The sequence below is a fragment of the Chaetomium globosum genome, genomic scaffold (assembly GCF_000143365.1).
Source record: "Chaetomium globosum CBS 148.51 scaffold_5 genomic scaffold, whole genome shotgun sequence".
In the NCBI taxonomy this organism is placed as follows: domain Eukaryota; kingdom Fungi; phylum Ascomycota; class Sordariomycetes; order Sordariales; family Chaetomiaceae; genus Chaetomium; species Chaetomium globosum.
The window spans coordinates 2078090-2097796 of record NT_165980.1 but is presented as its reverse complement, the minus strand read 5'-3'; the positions used below and the strand labels follow the sequence as shown (position 1 = coordinate 2097796).

The 19707-nt window shown below is 55.3% G+C and overlaps 9 protein-coding genes across 9 annotated transcripts in view; 5 read left to right on the top strand and 4 right to left on the bottom strand.

Annotated features, from left to right (window-relative positions):
- The window catches only part of CHGG_07513 (uncharacterized protein), a gene marked incomplete at both ends in the record, with an annotated part of 4622 nt that extends 3428 nt beyond the window's left edge, over window positions 1-1194 (top strand). The window contains 3 exons of the mRNA XM_001225168.1: window positions 324-677; window positions 820-948; window positions 1075-1194. Of these exons, the coding sequence (XP_001225169.1) occupies window positions 324-677; window positions 820-948; window positions 1075-1194 (603 nt within the window). The remainder of the gene's footprint in view (window positions 1-323; window positions 678-819; window positions 949-1074) is intronic.
- Window positions 1195-1573: 379 nt separating this feature from the next.
- On the bottom strand, window positions 1574-3118 carry CHGG_07512 (uncharacterized protein; the record flags this gene model as incomplete). Its single annotated transcript, XM_001225167.1, has 1 exon — window positions 1574-3118. The coding sequence occupies one exon, from the start codon at window positions 3116-3118 to the stop codon at window positions 1574-1576; it is 1545 nt and encodes a 514-aa protein (XP_001225168.1).
- A 2352-nt stretch (window positions 3119-5470) lies between these two features.
- CHGG_07511 (uncharacterized protein) lies at window positions 5471-6331 on the top strand (the record flags this gene model as incomplete). The annotated part of the gene is made up of 1 exon (XM_001225166.1): window positions 5471-6331. One exon carries the CDS (start codon window positions 5471-5473, stop codon window positions 6329-6331), a length of 861 nt encoding a protein of 286 aa, XP_001225167.1.
- A 605-nt stretch (window positions 6332-6936) lies between these two features.
- Window positions 6937-7913, bottom strand: CHGG_07510 (uncharacterized protein; the record flags this gene model as incomplete). The annotated part of the gene is made up of 2 exons (XM_001225165.1): window positions 6937-7815; window positions 7881-7913. The coding sequence occupies 2 exons, from the start codon at window positions 7911-7913 to the stop codon at window positions 6937-6939; spliced, it is 912 nt and encodes a 303-aa protein (XP_001225166.1).
- A 1009-nt stretch (window positions 7914-8922) lies between these two features.
- On the top strand, window positions 8923-11204 carry CHGG_07509 (uncharacterized protein; the record flags this gene model as incomplete). Its single annotated transcript, XM_001225164.1, has 2 exons — window positions 8923-9429; window positions 9531-11204. 2 exons carry the CDS (start codon window positions 8923-8925, stop codon window positions 11202-11204), a joined length of 2181 nt encoding a protein of 726 aa, XP_001225165.1.
- An 828-nt stretch (window positions 11205-12032) lies between these two features.
- On the top strand, window positions 12033-13617 carry CHGG_07508 (uncharacterized protein; the record flags this gene model as incomplete). Its single annotated transcript, XM_001225163.1, has 2 exons — window positions 12033-12340; window positions 12393-13617. The coding sequence occupies 2 exons, from the start codon at window positions 12033-12035 to the stop codon at window positions 13615-13617; spliced, it is 1533 nt and encodes a 510-aa protein (XP_001225164.1).
- Window positions 13618-14330: 713 nt separating this feature from the next.
- Window positions 14331-15910, top strand: CHGG_07507 (uncharacterized protein; the record flags this gene model as incomplete). The annotated part of the gene is made up of 2 exons (XM_001225162.1): window positions 14331-15587; window positions 15704-15910. 2 exons carry the CDS (start codon window positions 14331-14333, stop codon window positions 15908-15910), a joined length of 1464 nt encoding a protein of 487 aa, XP_001225163.1.
- A 162-nt stretch (window positions 15911-16072) lies between these two features.
- Window positions 16073-16434, bottom strand: CHGG_07506 (uncharacterized protein; the record flags this gene model as incomplete). Its single annotated transcript, XM_001225161.1, has 2 exons — window positions 16073-16368; window positions 16428-16434. 2 exons carry the CDS (start codon window positions 16432-16434, stop codon window positions 16073-16075), a joined length of 303 nt encoding a protein of 100 aa, XP_001225162.1.
- A 329-nt stretch (window positions 16435-16763) lies between these two features.
- Window positions 16764-17773, bottom strand: CHGG_07505 (uncharacterized protein; the record flags this gene model as incomplete). Its single annotated transcript, XM_001225160.1, has 2 exons — window positions 16764-16919; window positions 17051-17773. 2 exons carry the CDS (start codon window positions 17771-17773, stop codon window positions 16764-16766), a joined length of 879 nt encoding a protein of 292 aa, XP_001225161.1.
- Window positions 17774-19707: the final 1934 nt, after the last annotated feature.

The following is a 19707-nucleotide window of genomic DNA, read 5'->3' as shown; positions in this document are numbered from 1 at the left end:
ACCCCCACCCCAACCCCAATACTCAACTCCCCCGAGCTCCGCGTCCGCGGCGGGGAAAGCGGCACCGGCGTGGGCGCCTCCGGGACATAGCGCCGGGTGCGTGTCATGTTGCGGGCGCGGGCACGGGTGCGGCGGCTGGAGGTACTGCTGGTGGTGGCGGTGGGGAGGAGGGGGAGGCGTCTTGGGGATGATGAGGGTGATGATGATGTAGAGGAAGAGGGGGAGGGGTCATCGGTTGTGGTGGTGGTGGTGGTTGAGCCAGGGCTGGGTTTGGGGTGGATGGTGAAGGCTTTTGTGGTGGTGGTGGTGCTGGTGTTGCTGAGGCGTGGAGAGTGGGAGGTAAAGACTTTTGGAGAGAGACAGGGGAGGGTGAAGGGGCGGTGGGCGAGGTGGAGGACAGTGAGGATGATGCCGCTGAAGAGCAGGCCGGTGGCGCAGGCGAATATGTCGGTTTTGAGGTGCACCGTGGGAGTGCCGCCGCTGCCGCGATAGATGCCGACGGAGACGGGGATGCAGGCGCTGGCCCAGAGGGTGGCAGTTACGTGGATCGTGAGGTTTGCCCAGGCGTGGAGCTGGTGGCGGAAGGAGGGGATGGGATGGTCGAGGTAGAGGCTCTCTCCCTTGTGGCAGGCGGCGATGTGGAGGGGGATGTAGAAGAGGGACTGCGTGGACTGGTTGTAAGAGTTAGCGGACGTTTATGTCAACGAGTTCAAGAGGTCCGATCGACAGAAAACCCACAGCGAACATGACCAAGCTCTGCGCGATTCCTTGCCCAGGCCTTCTCAACATCTCACTGTTGCTAAACCCCACGGCGGATAGAGAAACGCCGATGATAGAGGCAACCGCAAGAGAAACCAGTGCCGCCAGAACCAGCTGGGGCAGAAATTGTGTTATGTGTGGTCCGCTAGAGCTCTGACTCTCCGTTTTGCTTTCCGGTTGGCTTTCGGTGTAAGTCGCTGAGGAGGGCATATCCGCCCACGGCCTAGAACCACAAGACAAGAGTATTGCCGCGTTGGAAAGTAGCACGCGGCGCAGATAATATGGGAAAGTAAATAATGCTGCGTACTCAATCAGGAAGCTAAGTCAAACACAAGAAGTAAACGAGCCATTGTCAACGATGTCAGGCGTGGTGAAAGGGGAGAGTGGGAGGGCATCATCCAGCTCGGACAGCCATGTCGCGCAAGTAAGAAATAAAAGAAATCCCCCGCCACCGTTATAAAGTGCATTCTTTAACATGGCGGGAAGTCCGGGGCCATCCAAGAGGCTGGGGTTCTGAGGCTCTAAGCAATGTGCAGACTGAGACATCAATGGATGGAATGCAAACTGGGGGAGAAACTAGACCGCCACGCGGAAACATGTTGATAACAATAGCTCCCTTCCAGGACTCTAATCAGAAGACAGAAACTTGCCAGAGTAGATAAACCAAGGTTTGCAAGGGACAAAATGTGATGATATGGCCGCAAAAGGCGGGGAATACATATCGTGTAGACAGTTTTCTACCAGGAACATAAAAGCTGACGAAACATTACAGCTCGCAACTTGCCACCAACCCCAGGCGCGGGCAAGGAAATCGCTAATAGTCCTCGCCCACCCTGGCGCTCTTATCACCGGCCCATCCCTCACGTTCAAAATAGCGAAAAACGAGATGATAGTCGTCAAACTCGTGGATGATGCGATCCATGCGGCGGTATCCCTTGATGCCGTCCATTCGCTTGTCAACACCGGCCCTGGCAGCCGGTTGAGGGACAGCCTCATCATCCGCCGTCTTATTCTTCGTTTCAAAAAAGGTCACGGTGAAGCGGCCGGGCTTGAAAATATCCACAACATGCTGGATGGTGTCCGAGGTTCGGCGTCCGTTCTGGCCGCTCGGGACGTTGGTCTCGAATGACGCATACGAGCAAATCGGCTCCGGCGTCACATGGACCGTCCAGTAATGCGCAGGCTTGTTGTCGTTCGCCTCTGCGCCGGCGTCGGGAGCAGGAACGACGCCGTTGGCCGAATAGCCGCAGGGCGAAAACAGGTAGGCATCGATGCGCGCATCCGGGTAGTGCGAGGTAGGATACACCTGAGCAAGGCCGCAAGTGTCGGAAACGACGGTGCCAAGAGCATGGCCCTCGGTGGTCATGGCCTCGCCGGCAGTCACATCGATCTCGGCGCCCTGACCTCCCGCGAGGTCAGACTCTCCGCAATTCTCGAAAACATCGACAGTCGAATCGATGTCTCCCAGGCTACCGAGGGCGGCACGACGGGCCTCCTGAGCCTGGGCAGGCACCTGCTTGCTAGCGACCGCACTCGCCTGCTCCAGGTAGAACTGCTTCGCAAGCTCAGGATCAAGATCCATCATCAGGACCTCTAGGGTCTCATCGGCGGGGGCATCACCAGCTCCGGACACATGCGGCACAATGCCGGTCGGGATCTTGCGGGTGCGAGTCGGGCTGCTGGTGTTGCTCGAGCGTGGGGTCAAAGGCGGTGTCAAGGCGGAACTGGTGGGGGTCGTCATGTACAGATACCAATGATCGGCGTTCATCCTTCCAACCATGTAGGCGCTGCCGTTCTCGAACGTATCGTCCAGGAACTTGACCTCTTCCTTCCAGCTCGTGTGGGGACCCTGCTGGCGGTCGGGGAAGAGGAAGTTCTTGCGGCTGTAAAAGACGCGGTGCGGGGTGGCAGCGACATTGATGTCCTCAGTCGAAGCCGCGTTGTGGAAAGGGAAACCAGCATCCACAGCAGCGATACGCAAAAGGCGACGCAGGCCCAGTAGCAACGTGGTCGTGCCGCACGTCTTAAGAATGAGTTTGTGCGGGAAGACGAACATGCTGGACTCGGAGAGGAGGTACGCGTCAACGTGGTCCGACTTGACGATCGAGAGGACCTTGCAGTTGACCATGTCAAGCATGCCCTCCCAAGTCGACGGGCTCACACCCTTTAACCCATTGTCCCTGGCGGTTGGGGGGAGCGCGGTCGGGCTCGGGGCGAACCAGACCTCGAGGAGCTTCTCGGGACCCTCGAAGGCATTGGTCGAGTCGAGATCGGCGGCGATATCGTGGTTGATTGTCAACTGGAGGCTCCCGGGAGCAGGGGAGAACGTATAGTTGTCGGGGATCTCAAGGTTGACCATCGTTGATCGCAGAACGATGCTGAACGTGCCGTCTGTTACGAAAGCGTCCGCGGGACACTAGCTGCCGCTCAAACGAACCTTGCGGCGTCCGTTTGAGAGAGTAGGCCCACAGGAAGTGGTGTCCTCGGGGATGCTGGCGGAGCCAGCTACAGTGTGCAAATGTGAAAGTCGAACGTCGCCAGGGGGACGTTAGGGAGGTCGGCCACGGACGGTGTAGTGGAAAAACTTGGCGAACGGTATGTTGGGCTTCCTTCTCGAGTGGGCCGTCTGGGCCGATACTTTCGTGGTGTTCGGAGTGCGGTGTCGAGGCAGAACGGGACCAGTGGTCGTTGTCTAAGGCTATTCGGTGAAGCTGATTGTTTGGCGGGTGCTATCTAGGCCTAGGAAGAGGGGAGTTAGTAACACGAGCATGGCATGTGTCCCGGAGACGCACTTTGCTGGCTTGGAGAGGAATCGCAGGAGATCAATCGCGGTCATTGGCCGGCAAGAGAACCTGTTGGAGCGAGGTCCTGGTGGAATGCACAAGGAACAGCGCGATCGAAAAAGCGGTTCTCACGAGGTGCTCAGCATGGCAGAGTCGGGTCTTCTCTCGGTGCGGGCTTTTGGAAAGCCGGTTGGGTCGTGGATGGGCTTTGCGACACAATGATCCTTGGAAACGCACCTCGCTTGGGGGTTTGATTGGAGTCTATTCGTTACCCGTGGAGGTGGCAACGTTATCCAATACAAAGTAAATGTTATGTCCCTCGAGAAATACAATTGGTGAACAAAACAACACAATATTGTGCTTCTGTGATAGTATCCTGTTTTTTTCTCAAGTGTTCGATCAAATCTGGGAGGTTTGGCGGGGCAGGAAAAACCCTCGCCAAGGAATCGCGGGGTTTTCTGATTCGTCCCACATCCAAGGTTTCAGGGGATCTGTGATACGCGCAACCCAACATCCTGGCTGATCGTCCATGACCGAGAGCTTCAGGGTTTCTTATATGTATATGCTCTGCGTTCAAGTATCTCAACCTAGTTTGCTCCAGGGTTGGGTAAGAGCAACAGTAAACGGCGGTATGTAAATCATCTTGGTTGGTTTTGTGCTCTCGTGCTGTATAATTCTTGTTCGCACTCGGCTCAGGTACCGAAGAGACCAACAGGGCTCAGGGATGCATGCAGGGCTAGCGGCCCCACAATCCCTGTGCTCTTCTCGGACTTCCCATGAATACCTTAATTAATCCCATGAATCCCATGAATGCCTTAATTAAGATCACGAATTGCATGAGAGTCACGGTCCGGGTCGAAAATTGAGAATGGACTTACTGACACATCTGGGCAACTCTGAACGGGTCGGTGTAACCGCAAAGCAACGACCATTACCGGGGACGGAAGGGGAGCGAGCGTCAGACAACCTGGGCATTCATGGAGATTACTTCGTACCCTTGGCGCTTTACCCATATAAGACCACGTATGTATAGCGTCTGCGATTCCAAGATGGATACTTCGTTGGATTTCTAGTTGTGTGGGACCCGGAATTGGTAGGATAAGTACGTCACGAACTTGTCCCTATTGGAGCTGACCGAAGACCGGGACACAAACAACATTTGGAAGATGGCGCTCGTAAACATATATCCCTAGGTACCTTATGCATGCATCCCTTGAGGCCCCGCCAGACAAAGACCAAATGCTTATCAGAAGTCTACACACAGCTTTTCTGTGCGTTAACCTTCTTAGGGTGATATTGACATCATCTTGATACAACGCATACGATATCAAATCTGCGCTTGGAGTTGTCACGAACTGCGCGGAATTCTTGGCAGTCGCGGAACTTTTGTGCACGATCGTACTCTGCTAGGGACAGATTTCTCTCTTTCTGAGCCCGGACAATGTCTTCCAAAGTAACAGCCTCCATGTCCGTCAGTAAGGCCTTGTGGCTTTGCAGGTGTTCTCGAACTTTGTCAACCTTGGCGCGAACTAGAACGGCTCGAGTCGCAGATGATTATCAATCCTGGGCAATCGACTTTCGAGTCATAATGAATCAGGGGTGAGACCTAACTGTGCGGTTTTCTTTGTCGCAAATTAGCAGAAACAACCTGGCTGAGGTCCATTGTTACCAGTTATGAGTGTCGAGAACAATTTACCGTTCTTTGGGGTTTTTCATTCTTTTGGGCTTCTGGTTCTAGAGGCACAGCTCATCAGTAACTGGGTAGATATGATTCTACTGACTCTCGGGAGTTTGTCGTCTAGCGCAGCGGGATATTGCTGCGTATATAAAGATGAGCACAGAACAGCAAGGGGCATCCACCGGACACTCCGGCATCCCAATTCGAGTCATCCCAAACTTCAAGCTGCTCTTCGGACAGGACAGGCACCATGGCCGAACGCCCAACGCTCCCGTACTATGTCCCCCAAGAGCAACTCCCGGCCCCGTTACCCTCCGTAGCTGAGATTCTCGCCTCGACAAACTACATGGTACGGTACGAGGCGGCTCCGATCGTCCGTGTTGGTGAGCATTATGTTGTGAAGTACGGAAAGAAGGTCAGCCTCCAGGAGGGCGAGAACATGCTCTTCGTTCGACAGTTTTCTCACATCCCCGTTCCGACAGTCTATGCATTGTTTTATGACGAGGAGACTGACAAGAACTTCATTGTTCAGGAGTATATCCCTGGAAAGCTCCTCCATGTGCTATGGGATACCCTTTCCTACAAGGAGAAGAAGAATATCTCTCTACAACTCCGGCAACATGTGGACGAGTTACGCTGTATCCCATCTCCGGGCTATTATGGGGGCATTTGGGGACAGCCGGCGCTTGATTACAACTTCAGGGGCGTGGAGCCGCAGTTTACGGCGGCACAGAGAACTGAGGAATTTTGGGCCTTCGGCTTGTGGCGCGGCCTGGGGCTAAAATTGAAGGACTGGTCCGAGCCCCGGGTCGCGCGGATGTTGTCCCCCGTCTGGGGCTTCTATCAGAGCTTTTTCCGCGGCCACGCTTCGGTATTCACGCACGGAAACCTTTTCCCAGGAACCATCATGATCAACAACAAGACCGGGGCTGTAGTGATCATCGGCTGGGAGCTGTCGGGGTGGTACCCTTCATTCTGGGAGTATACCTCCGCTATGTTGCTGTCTCCGTACCACCATGACTGGGATTGGTGGATCCCGGTGATCCTCGACGAGTTTCACGCCGAGTTTACTTGCATGTGGGAGCATCAGCGACTGACATTGCAATCTTGACGAGAGAGGTTTGGCGTCGCGGCAAGGTGGAAGTGGGTCTAGTTATTTCTTTCTTTCTTCTTTTGTCGAGGTGGTGGTAGTGGGGTATATGAGCACCGTTCTGACAGGTCTCCCAACGGGAGCCGGTTTTCGTTTTGAGATCTGCGATATTTTCTTTTCTCTGGTCCCCGTCATTCGTCAATCTCAAAGGGTGCATCCCGTTACAAAACTCCCAAACTTCACCTAGGCATTGAGCCATGTTTTAGATTGAATTGAATAGTTAACCAAAATCGAACGCACTAATTCCTCACTACCTTATCTTGACTTGATATTCTCATTGTTACCTTGGTTAATTTGAATTATTCTCATAAACGCTTTCCATGGTTCCATTTCCTCCCGGAGCTGCGGAAACAAATCCATCACATCCTTGCGTCTCACTAACACATGGAGTGTGTCTGCTGCGCGCGTGGGTAAATTTTCTTTAGTTGTTAGGTTGTATATCCGGTCCGCTGGCTGAAATTGCTATCAAGCTGGACCACTAAGTTGTCTCTCATGCCACGATGTGCTCGCACGACACCCCTCATTACGAAGCGGCGCAAAGTGATGCTCCATGTGCATTGTGATCGCTACCTTGTAACATCGGCAATGATATCGGCCGTGATAGGACCAAAAATGGGGGCAAGAGAGCAACTCTTGTACTTATAGACCAGGAGCCGGGAATCCCGCGTCTCGTCACCGTTAGCAGCGACTTGAGTTGCTGAAGAAATATCCTGCCCATTGACCGAGGTCCCTTCTGGATACCGCGGACTTTTCCCAGTCTCGATGAGCACCAAAAACTGAGGGTCGATAGGGATGCGCCCCAGGAACCGGACGTTGAAGTCCTTCGCCATAACCTCCCCGCCACCGCTCATAAAAATGTTTGTGCACTCGCTGCAGTTGGGGCACACAAACCCGCTCATGTTCTCGACGACGCCGAGCACGCGGATCCCCGTCTTGGTGCAGAAATTGAGCTCCTTCCTGACATCAGCCGTGGCCACGGCCTGGGGCGTCGTCACGACCACTGCCCCAGCGAGCTGTTCTGGATGTGCCTTCTGCAGGAGCGTCTCGGCTAACGATATGTGTTCGTCGCTCGTCCCCGGCGGCGTGTCAATCAAAAGGTAGTCGAGTTCATCCCAGAACACGTCTGACAGGAACTGCCGCACCATCGCTGTCTTTTTGGGCCCGCGCCATACGACGGCGTCGCCTCGTCGGGGGAGGAGGAACCCAAGGCTCATGACTCGAAGTGAGCCGATACCTGTGGATGGGTCGGCTTCGTGTACGGTGATGGGCAGCCATCCGCCTGGGGCTTGTGTAACTTTCGCGTCTTCGATCCCAAACATGCGCGGTATTGAGGGTCCGGTGAGGTCGACATCTAGGACACCAACGGAGTGACCTGCTTGAGAAAGCGATAATGCCAGTTGCGTTGTTACCGAGGACTTGCCGACGCCTCCTTTGCCTGAGAGCACCTGGGCGGGTTGGTTAGAATATTACTGACAGGAGCTGGACGAAGGTGGGGCAAAGGAGTCCTCACCAGAACGATGTGCTTGACTTTGGAGAGCGACATGGTGACGTGTAGCTTCTCGGATAGCGAGTCGGCGGGTTGATGTTCAAAGTATTTGGAAACAGTATCCCTTCCCTCAAGGTGGTTGCGTGTTTCCCATCGTAAATATGATCATCCCACGGGATGGCAATCTCGTTCTTTTTTGTTCGAAGCTGAGCAATTGGCCCCTCCATCGGCCTGTATCGGCGTGCTTTATCAGCAGGTGGACCTGCAGCCACATCCCGTCAATGATGCGAGCTAAAAAGTGCCACAGAAGTCGGATGTTGACGGCATGCTTGGAGGAAGGTTCCGACTTTGTATACAACAATAAAACAAATCTGATAAACCCCCGAGATGCGGAACGTCGGCATATTTTCGTACCGTACTCGTTCGTTGTAAAGTCATGTGAAACCCTCCGGTAAACGCCCAAGATCTAGACCTCCCTATCCCGGCTCCCGCCTGCCAAGGCTCGATACCTTCCGCTGACTTGCAGGGCTGCCGGCCGTCCAGGGGCTTGGTCCCACTTTACACTAAATTGTGCACTGTCCAAATAATCCAGATGTGGGCGCCATACGAAGCCAGTCGCATTCATTGTCTTATGGTGCAAGCCCCAGTTGGTCTCTCGCGACTTTATTTTGATCCTGAAGCAGCGGTAATGCTTGCTTTTTAGAACCCACGCGATTCTTGGTCTGGCGCCGAGTTGTAAGTCTTTGTGGACATTGGTGAGGTTTACAGAAAGTCGTTCTCGGTTTATATCCTTATTTTGACATTGTGCCGTCTTGGCCCGCTCGCATTTGATCGAATCCGTCGAACGGCTCCCCCGATGCAGCAGAGCGGCAGACCGCGCGTCGAAAGCCAACGTCATCTCCCCTATTTCTCTACGGCACCCAAACGATACCAAACCGCTTGCCTCGCTAGAGGAAAACATCCCCAATTAGCCGCCCCTGTACCGGCCGACCTCTTCCCCCGAACGATGCCGAGCGGTTTCAGAGACGAGCTCTCGCCCGCAACATGACAATCGTTGCGATACACAATGGACGATCCATGGGGCTCACCATGGGCCGCAACAGATCCAGACAGAGACTTGAAGCCGGGCTCGCCCGCCAAGTCCGACATTGCTCCTCCACCACGCGCCTTCCTCTCCGCGTCGAGCTCTCCTCGCATTCCCGCCGTTTCAGAACAATCTCCTTGGGGAGGTGACGATAATGGATCTGGGGAATGGACAGCCGCGGCAGAGACGCCAGCGCACTCGATATGGGCCGGAGGTTGGGGGGGGTTCGAATCCGAACCTACTGGCACCCCCCACGAGACGACCTGCTCAACAAAATTAGTCCGATCGCATTGCCGGGGAACATCGCTACTCCAAAGCCAGCCAATGGCTCTGTGTTTCACAATTATTGCCGGACCCGTGGGGCAGTGGTTCTTTTTGGAAGACCTTGGTTTGAATTTGCCTCCACCCCGCGTTTGTTACCAAATCCGCCTCCCCAATCGACATGCCTATTATTTCCTTGGGGCGTTGGGGATCGAACATCAGGTTGCTGTATGGGATAAGTCGGATACCGCAAGTATTGGCAACCCGGAAATCATGAGAGAATCCGATTTTGTTGCGGCCGGGTCGGGGGAAACCAACGGAGTGAACAGACCACACCTGTGGCGGCCCCGGGTAGTGATGTGCGGTTGAGCGTTGAGTCGACCACGCCCAATCGCGGGTACCAGTCCCCCACGCCGTCCAATGACAACACCGATCACGAAGACGAACGACAGGACTCGCCGATTACGTCCATTGACGAGGAGCCAAGGGGTCTGTCAGCGGCTTCGCGAAAAGCATCTGTAAAAGGGCAAGAGCTTGTCGTCAAGTTTGATGGCATTGCGAGGGCAGCGAGCGAAGAACGTGGCCTCGTTATCGTGCCCACCAACACCAGCTCCTCCGCCGCACAGAAAGGAGATGGTTTAAGTGACGCCGCCGATTTCGGAAAGTTCGAGGATGTCAACGCAGACGGACCGTCTCCCCCGTCGCCCTCCATACCGAAAGTTGAACCGACCGCTGAAGAGCCAACTTCAGCTGACGCACCTGAACCGCTGTCGCCCTCATTGTCCGATAATTTTTCCTCGGGTCCCTCAGCGATTTCCCAATTTGGACCCATCCATTTTGGTGTGGATTTTGGCTTGGTCGCCAAGTTGTTCAATACCCCTGTGGGAGCCGCTTCCGATCACGATGTGGATCACGAAGTGCCAGATCATTTTATTGAAGATAGTTTCACCACGATTTCGGAGCGAAAAACTTGGTATCGCATTTCCCGGTTGGGGTCCTCGCGGAGGCATAATGCCGGAGACGACGACAGCTACAGGAGGGTCGCCTGGGGAACATCTGTGGTTCACGACGACACCATCAAGATCGTCCGCCGGTGGATGGAAGAAGACTCCATTGCTGGACGTGTGGCTCTCGGGGGTGGGATATCTAAAACTCAGAAGAACATGTTTGGTTGGGATTCATCTGTCGAGCCGGTCACCCTGGATGATGTGTTTAGAAAGAAGAGCCCACACTCTAGGGCTTTTTCGGTCCAGCAGCCCCCCCGAGCAGCCGGTCTTTCTCTGCACCTCGCGGATGGGCCGTCGAAAAGGGCGCCACAACGACCGGCACACCACGCTTCAAATAGTGCCGGACCAGGTGTACCTTCATTCGGTTGGAACACAACCTCACCAACAACCACTACCCACACGCGTTCCATCAGCGTGATGTCTGTCCCACCCACTACGAATCTCGCAGGCCCAACAGCCCAAATCCACCCCGCCGCTCAAGGGGCCTGGGTCCCCGATGTTGCCGCCGCCGCCGATAACGACGACGAGGATGACGATGAATGGGGCGAGATGGTGTCTTCACCTGTTGCTGCCTCTCAACCCCAACCTATACCAGTCCGCTCAGTAACCCATATACCTGCCGGCGGATCCACCCCGGCTGCATCCGTACCCCAGCATACCAAAATTGTTAATCACACGCCCGCCGCCAAGGACACGACACAAAACCCCTTGGACAAAGCTGACGTCTCGGCCTTTGAGTCAACTCTCGCCAAGTCGGGGCCCCAAGTTCAAGCATTAGACACTATACCGGAACTCGTGGACCATTCAACTCCTGGTCCTACTTCGGATAACTCCGCGTCTGCTCGCCTGATGGCGACGACTACAAACAACCCCCCAGTATCCTCAACATCCATCACGACACAGCTGCCCCCAACCAGCGATCCGCAACATGAGCATGAGAAAACGGCACAATGGATCATTGCCAATCTCCCTGATCTCTCGTACATGCTACGTTAAGTAGTCGTGTGGCATCTCACAAACAGTGCACAGGAGCCCTATCACATCCGTTTAAAGCCGGCGGCGGATGCTGTACCTATTTTTTGTGTATGCTACCCGTATTACCATGTGTTCATCTTATCAAATATCATTTCCAGTGGTTGAGAGTATCAGCACGCGACATTTTACCAGCCTAAGTCTGGGGCCCCAATTTTGACATGCTTGATGCGGCGTATTCGTGGCAAACATGGGTCAATCTTCAACCCTAAACCGACAACACGTTTCCCCAGCCGAGGACACGCTCCGGTTCGCTCGCCCGCTTTTTTTTTCGAGCGCTCCTGGACATCCACACACGGCCCGAAGGGATGCCACACTCGGGATACCGCCCCTCTTGGTCCTCGTTCGGAGTCGCGAGAAGCGCGAACAGCTCCGACAAATAAAACGCTAGGCTCGGCCGTCGCCGTCTCCGCCCTTCTGCCGCTCCAAGCTGCCGGTGACCGTAGGCCCCGCATCCCCGCCATTTTGGGGTGGCGCCCCGTCAGCCAAGAGATCAGAGTCGACCCCAGGCCCCGCGGAATCCGGGGCTTAGGCGTATCAGAGGCCGCAGATTTCGAAGCCGAAACTGCTGCCGGAAACGTGGACGATCACCGCGTTTTCCTGACTCTCACCGCGAGACTCTGGTTCGGCCTTGGTAGAGCCACCAACAACTGGAACATACCCACGGATAGGAGGCGGGTATCACATGCGTGACCAAAACCCGAAGTGGCGGTTGGATCAAGTTCATATAAACCCCTGAGATCTCGGATTATTCTTTCTTGTCTTGGTTTGCTTAATGCTGCGAAACTCAATATGGCCCTGATCAACTTCATCCTCTCACCGTGGGCACCAGCCGCCCTGCTGGTTGCCGCCGTGGTGTATTATGTTTATCCGTATTTTGTCACTTACCGGCATCTGAAGCACATTCCGGCGCCGTTCCCTGCCCAGTTCTCAAACTGGTGGCTACTTTTAGTTGCCCGCCGAGGTGACAGGTACGACACGGTCGACAAACTGCACAAGAAGTTGGGCCCAGTTGTGCGTATTCAGCCGAACCATGTCAGCCTCTGCAACGACGAGGCTATCCAAATCGTCTACGGCCACGGCAATGGTTTCCTGAAAGCGTGGGTTTGATCTGCCTGGCGAAGGGCGGCATAGGTACTGACAAGCCCCCAGGGACTTCTACGATGCCTTCGTCAGCATCCAGCGAGGCCTCTTCAACACGCGGGACCGCGCCGAGCACACGCGCAAGCGCAAGATCGTATCCCACACCTTCTCTGTCAAATCGGTGGCCCAGTTCGAGCCCTACATCCACAGCAACCTCGAGCTCTTCGTCCGCCAACTGGACAACCTCATCTTGCGCTCGAATCACCCTGACGGCGCAGCCCACCTCGACTGCCTCAACTGGTTCAACTACCTCGCGTTTGACGTCATCGGTGATCTCGCCTTCGGTGCGCCATTCGGTATGCTGTCCTCTGGCGCCGACATGGCTGAAGTCCGTGCTTCCCCGGACAGCCCTCCGATCTACTTGTCGGCCATCGAGATCCTCAACCGCCGCGGCGAAGTCTCCGCAGCGCTCGGCAGCCTTCCCGCCCTCAAGCCCTTCGCCAAATACTTCCCCGACCCCTTCTTCACCCAGGGCCTCCAAGCGGTCGAGAACCTCGCGGGCATGGCCATCGCGCGCGTCAAGTCCCGCCTCGAAAACCCCCCTCCCGCCGAACGCAAGGACCTCCTCCAGCGACTGATCGACGGCCGCGACGAAAAGGGCGAACCTCTCGGACGACAAGAACTCACCGCCGAAGCACTCACCCAGCTCATTGCCGGCAGCGACACGACATCCAACTCCTCCTGCGCGCTGCTCTTCCACGCGGTGCGCACACCGGGCGTGATCCAAAAACTGCAAGCCGAGCTCGACGCGGCGCTGCCCGCCGACCTCGACGTGCCGACCTTCGACATGGTGCGCGACCTGCCCTACCTATCGGCCGTCGTCAACGAGACGCTGCGCTTCCACTCGACGTCAGGCATCGGCCTGCCGCGGCAGATCCCGCACGACGCGCCGGGCATCCACTACGAGGGCCACTACTTCCCGCCCGGCACCGTCCTCAGCGTGCCGACCTACTCGATCCACCACTCCAAGGAGATCTGGGGCCCCGACGCGGACGAGTTCAAGCCCGAGCGCTGGGAGAAGCTGACGCCAAGGCAGAAGAACGCGTTTATCCCGTTTAGCTATGGTTCGCGCGCCTGCGTGGGCAGGAATGTGGCCGAGATGGAGATGAAGCTGATTGTGGCCACGTGGTCGCGCCGGTACCATGTGACCTTGAGGCAGGATTATATGGATACGAAGGAGGGGTTCTTGCGGAAGCCGTTGGGCTTGGAGATATCGCTGAAGAGGCGGTTGTGAGAGGGGGGATGATGTCCACGGTGGGTTCCGTCCTGAGTACGGGATACCCTGGCAAAGACCGGTCTCGTTCTCAACACCACACCTCAAGGGCAACGGTTGTGTATCGCCCGCTGTGAACCAGTTGGGCATTGTATATATTTTTACTGTATGTTTGTATATGACTCTTATGTATGAATCTCGTTTGCGATTTCGCGTCGTTTTAGTTCCGTATCATGTACGAATCAATTGTTGCTACCTCGGTAACCAAATCACTTGTTGTCATCAGCGCGTATTGGGAAATTAACGGATATTTCCAACCACAAAGGAGAAGTCAAGGAATATGTTCTCTGGTTGCAACCTTGACTCAGAAACAAGTATGCCTGGTGCGTGCTACCACTTGGGACCGAGGTATGTAGTTGCTGTGCGGTCAATGCCCTGGCCACCCCTGAATCCTTGACTGCCCCGTATGCTTTGAGTCAAAGGAAACTCAACGCAGAAGCAAAGCTACCGTGATGTCAAACTTTACCCATCTACTGTCACTTTGGAAGGAGCTTTGTCCAGCTCCAATATTTGGCAATGATAATGTAGAACAGACGCGATCTTTCCGCCTTTATGACAACATGAAATGTCTCCGATTCTTCTCACATTCGCGCTGAACGCGACTCCTACATCACTGATACCCAACCACCCTCATCTCCCCAGCACTTCCATCGTTCCTCTCCAGGATCAGCGCAATGAATCAACTACTTAAGACGAAAAGTCACCTTGGCCGATTCGGCGTTCGTGCCTACACCTCTCGCAGGCCTCGACCTTGTATTCTCAACTTTAGCACAACTAACAAGTTGTCAAACCCGATTGATCGTGCGACCGCCGCTCGCGATTTTGTTGCCTTACTGACTCCCATCGCGAACGCGGAGCAAGAGCCAGTCTTACCCAAGCCGTCCGGCGGGGATGCTTCTTCCGTTCCCGACCGCCGCAAAGTCCTCTCCGCCATCGAGTCGCTGCTCCATACCCTGAATCCGGAGCAGCCGTTGTACGCTGCATTCCATGACGGCCTGGTACACGATCCGCTCGGCGGCGGTTCCTACGCCTTCCGGGATGACCTTATCAAACCTCTCCTGGAAGGCCTCATGCACGATGAAGCCCTCAATCTTGACGCGTATGCGGAAGCACGGCTGGCTGACAACATTCCGAGTCGCCCAATCGTCATCCACGCAGGAGCACAGCCCAACAACTCACCACACTGCGGCACTCTCATCGTCTTCTGCTATGCCTTCGCGGTGGCTCGAGCGATGCGGGACCGAATGCAGGCCATGGCCGCGCACAGTCGGGCTGTATTCCAGCCTCCTCCTGTCTCAGTCAACATAACCTTCGTCGACACGGCACCAGTCAAGGGAGAAGGACTCGAAATCGACGGAATCCACTACCAAAAGTCATACCGAGACACGCCCAGCGCCTCAGCCACCTGGACAGGCGACTACCACGAAGTACTCAACCTCCTCTCCCGCTGGTCCAACATCCCCGTCACAACAACCGTCCAATCCGACTTCTTCTCCAACCCCTTCGTGCCGCAGCTGCTCGACTACTTCATCACTAACCACCGCACCCTCGGCCGCCAGCTCTCCCCCAAGTACGGCACCCTCGCCCTGCGCGCCGCCTGCCCCATTCCCGGCTGCAACCTCGCCGAAAAACACGGCCGCCTCAACCGCTACACCAAGAGCACCACCACCCCCGACACCCCCGCGGCAATCATATTCCACTGCCCGCATCACGGTCCCCACACCATCCCCATCACCCGCAACCCGCCCGCCCTCTCCCGCCTCGAAGCCAACGCCCCGACGCGCAACCTCCTCCGCAGCATGAGCCACCTGCTCGACACCCACACGCACCACGTGCGCGTGACCGGCGCCGACTACGCGGGCGGGGTACCAGGAGGCGATGCTCTACCGGCCGCTGGCGGAGTGGAGCGCAGCGATGGGGGTGAAAGGGGGGTGTGGGGTGGGGGGGGCGCACGCCGCATATTTTGTACGCGCCGCTGGTGGTGGATTGGAGCGGGGCGAAGCGATTCAGCTCGTTGTATGGACGCCAACTGCGGTATGATTGGAAGAGGGTGTTGGGGACGGCGGGGTTGGGGAGTTATCGCGTGTTGAAGAGGGGGGTGGTGGGTGGTGATAGGGTGGCGGGGGATGAGGAGGGGTTGAGGAGGATTTGGGAGGAGGTGGGGAGGTGGGTGGCGGATCCGAGGAAGTTGTTTCGGTGTTATTCGGTGGAGTACTTGAGGAGGGTGATTGTTGAGGGGAGGGCGTGGGAGTGAGATGGTGAGTTTTGTTGGGGTTTGGTTGTTCACTTGGGCTGAGGGGGAGACTGGTTGGTGTTGGTGTTGGTTGGAGAGGATGTACTGGGTATCTTTTGTACGGAATACTAAAGTCCAAACTTGCGCTTGGCTATTTTATGCCTGGAATCCAGAGGCGGCTGCTCAGAACAGCTTCTTCACCTTCTCGTCCCGCCTTTCTTCGGTCCCCCATCGATCCTCCCACAAGCCGGCCTTGAGGTAGCGCCAGCCCATCGGTGCACCGCCCATGCCCCAGCTGCTTTTCATCTCTGCCAACGTGACAGGCTTGACAAGCTCGTACAGTTCTAGGACAGGGTATCCGTACTTGGATTCCTTCAGGCCAGCATTGAAGTCCTCGTTGCCAATGCCGAAGGGCTCTGTGGGTACTTCACCCGGGGTGTGTCGAACATCGGATGGTATCACGGCGATGTGTCTCCTAGCTATTAGCGAGAGGGACATGGCTGGGAGAAGAGAAGAGAAAGCATACGTGATAGCTGACCTGCCATTGTTATCGCCAGTCTCATAGAACCACAAACGCTCCACGCCGTTCCCCAACCGATACTTGCGGTATTCGTGGTTCTTTTTTTGGCGGGCAATGTTAGCGAGATGCTCTGGCTTAATAGCAAGGAGCACGTCGCTCTCAACGCGGTCCTCGTTTGTCTTTGCCTTCGGTTTAGCGGACGCGGTTCTCTTCCTGATGCGGTGTGTCTGCTGTCGTCCGAATGCCATGTCTGTTGCTCCGCTCCTCCGTTACCCTATCTGACAAGTCTAGTTCAGTGTAAGAATAAGTGCAGGTTTATTATAGCGTGTTACAGCGGGCAACGCTGACTGAGGATTACCGCGCTTGGTCGGTTGTTATGTAATTGCTTGGTTTGCGACGCTGAACGCGCTGCGTTGTGGGGGTTTGAGAGCCCTGCTGGTGCCGCACCGCTGGGTTGACCGACCTGCGCAGCGCGCCCCTACGCACCTGCCTCGCTGAACATGCTTCTTCCTGAACAAATTATTACAATTCACAAATTATTTCCCCCTCATTTCAGTCATCCAGCGACCTCTTGCCTCGCCCCTTTTCCTCCGAGCAAATTATGCCGCCTTCAACTGCTTCATTGCCGTTACAGCGCTGACCCCCTTCATCACAAGCCAACCCGACACAACCACATGAAACCATCCGCCGAACCTGCTCTCCAACAACAACGGCGCCTCGTCTTCTTTCCTCCACATCCAAGTCTCGTTGACAAACACAACACCCCCATCACCCTGCACCTCCACTCCAGCAACAATCACCCCACTAACCCTCGCCCCTTTGTAAGTAGGCGGCGCATCCAACGCCATCTCCACCCGTTCGTGTTCTTGCAGGTCCCCGTTTCCTCGATACACGACGCTCCAGAACCCATTCACCCGCTCGCCGTTGCAAAACCCAAGGTTCTGAATGTACGGCGTGTCAAACGTCTTCTTCACCGCCTTGTCCCCAGCAGCCGCGCGGAGCAAGAAGGCCTGCGGCGTCCAACTGAAGGCCGTCATGGTCGCTCGGACGTAGTCGGTTACCACGGCCGATAGGTTATCCGGCAGGCTGGATGGTGCTAAGGCTTTGGAGGTGATCCGTTCGTATGCGAGGATCCATTCCGACTCGTCGGCTCTGACCTCTTCCGGCAGTGTGATCGGCCTGGTAACGTTGGCTGGGACAGTAGAGGTACGTCTCTTCGTGTTGCGGACGCCCGTTGCGGTGTTGAGCTGTTTGGAGACAGCGTGGTCGAGGTAGATCAGGTATGTGACGGGAAGAGCTACAGGTAAGACGGCTAGGCAGACAGCCAGCCTGGGGGAAGGAAAGTTGACAAATTTGCTGAACATCTTGTTATATAGGTAACATGGACATCTGTTCGAGCTGCTGGCACGTACATTATCGGCATCAAGGTTGGGAAATAAATTCAACATAAGCAAAATACACGAGCCAGTAAAATAGCTCGCCACCGCACTGTGTCAGCCGGCCTAACTCATACCCTTGGCCCAAAAGCAGTCTGTCAAATACGAAACACGAAACCCGGGACTCCACTGTTCATATTGTCACCACTCTCGAGGGCTGGACAATCTCCCATGTCTCTGTACCCGCAGTTGGCCATTGAAAAGTGTGAGGTAGCTAGTTACAAGCATACAGGCGAGTTAGCCTGCCCGTTTATCACTGTTACTACTACTGCTCCTTGTTGCCCCTGGAGGTAAACAGTGCAGTGAGTGCACATGCTCATATTTACTAGGTAATTGGTGATTGGCCGTACTGATGGTCGTGGTTGTTGGGAGGGTCTCGTTCGGCAAAAAGGCCGAATATAATATCGTAGCCTGCCTGGCTAGGTTGTTTTTGTGGTCTTCTCGTTCATGCCAACAACCGAGCATCATCCTTTTCGAGTCACCCCTTTACATAACACCTTTTTTGATCTCTCTTCCCAATCATCAGACATCAAGCGAAGAGTATCTGCCAACTCACATCGGAGCAGTGCGGGAGAAGATTGAACAATTGTCATCAACACAAGCTTGCCTGACATATGCTCTTCGCTAGCATGGCTCGGCTGGCACAATGTAACACAAATGGGGTGCCGTTGGCGTTAACGGGTTAAGGAGTGGAAAAGTATGGAGCAAGGAGGGAGAGGAGGGAGGGATGAAGGAAGAGTGCGCCCTTGAGCGGGAGGAAGAGAAGGGGGGTCGTAAGTGGGGTTGATCTGACGCTGACATGTGGTTGATCCATGGGATAATCACTCAGGGTGCTCAGTTAGGTCTCGATAGGGCCCAGGAACCAGATCGCTGTAGGATACAAAGGAGCTTCCGAGGTAGAGGAAATGCTACGGTCTATCAAAACACCAGCTTATGCTCTGCTACAATAGGTGGTGAATTGGTCATGGTTACATAGTTTGTGGCCTTTGAGGCTCGGAATGTTACAGCATAACCAGCCACACCATGCGTTCGTCAACTTGATGTTGCCTCACATGCTTTCAGTTGATTGCATTCCTCGGCAACTTCAATGCAGAGTGTCAATAGTACTTCTCATATTGCATGAGGCTTGCCACTAGACTAATCCAACATCAACGAGCAACACTCACTCACTGTGGTGTCGATAGGTCCGAGACTCAGACGCTTGGCTCCGAGGAGGTGTTGCAATACTACCACCCAATGTTGTCATTGGCCTACGTTGAGAGTTACCTGTATCCCTGTCTCCGAGATGCCCCGGTTGTTGTATTGGACCATCAAAGGTGGTACCCCCAGGGTCCCAGCGCGCTCGTGTGACCGAACTTTTGGTCCCATTCCTCATTCCGGTTTTGAATCGTGACTGTAGGGAAGTCCGAGGCGGCGTCAGACATTGGAGGGAGAACTGTGTAAAACCCTCCGGTTGGCCCGGGAGATACAGGAAGCATGAATCGAGCTTGACGAATGTCACCTACCCCGGGAGGGTGGCGGGGTTAGATGCGTTGGGTGGCGGTTGTATGATTCAATATCAGGAGTGAGCTTCACATGGGAAAGACAGTTGCATACCTCGGCGGAAAAAGCACGGTTTAATCAGATGCCATTTGTCGGTAAGGTGCTGTCCCCAGCTTTGGATGTAACCCCCAGCCGATGCTGTGTAGCGCCGAGCCCCCCTACCCCGGCTCTCCCCGCGAAATGCAAAGTCAATGGATGCCAATGGAGAAGAGATCGACGAGAATCTGGGGTAGAAACCTGCCTCTTTCGGGCATCTACCCCATACAGATCTCATGCCGTGCATAGGGGAATCTGTGGTGTGCCCGCCCTGACCAACGGGC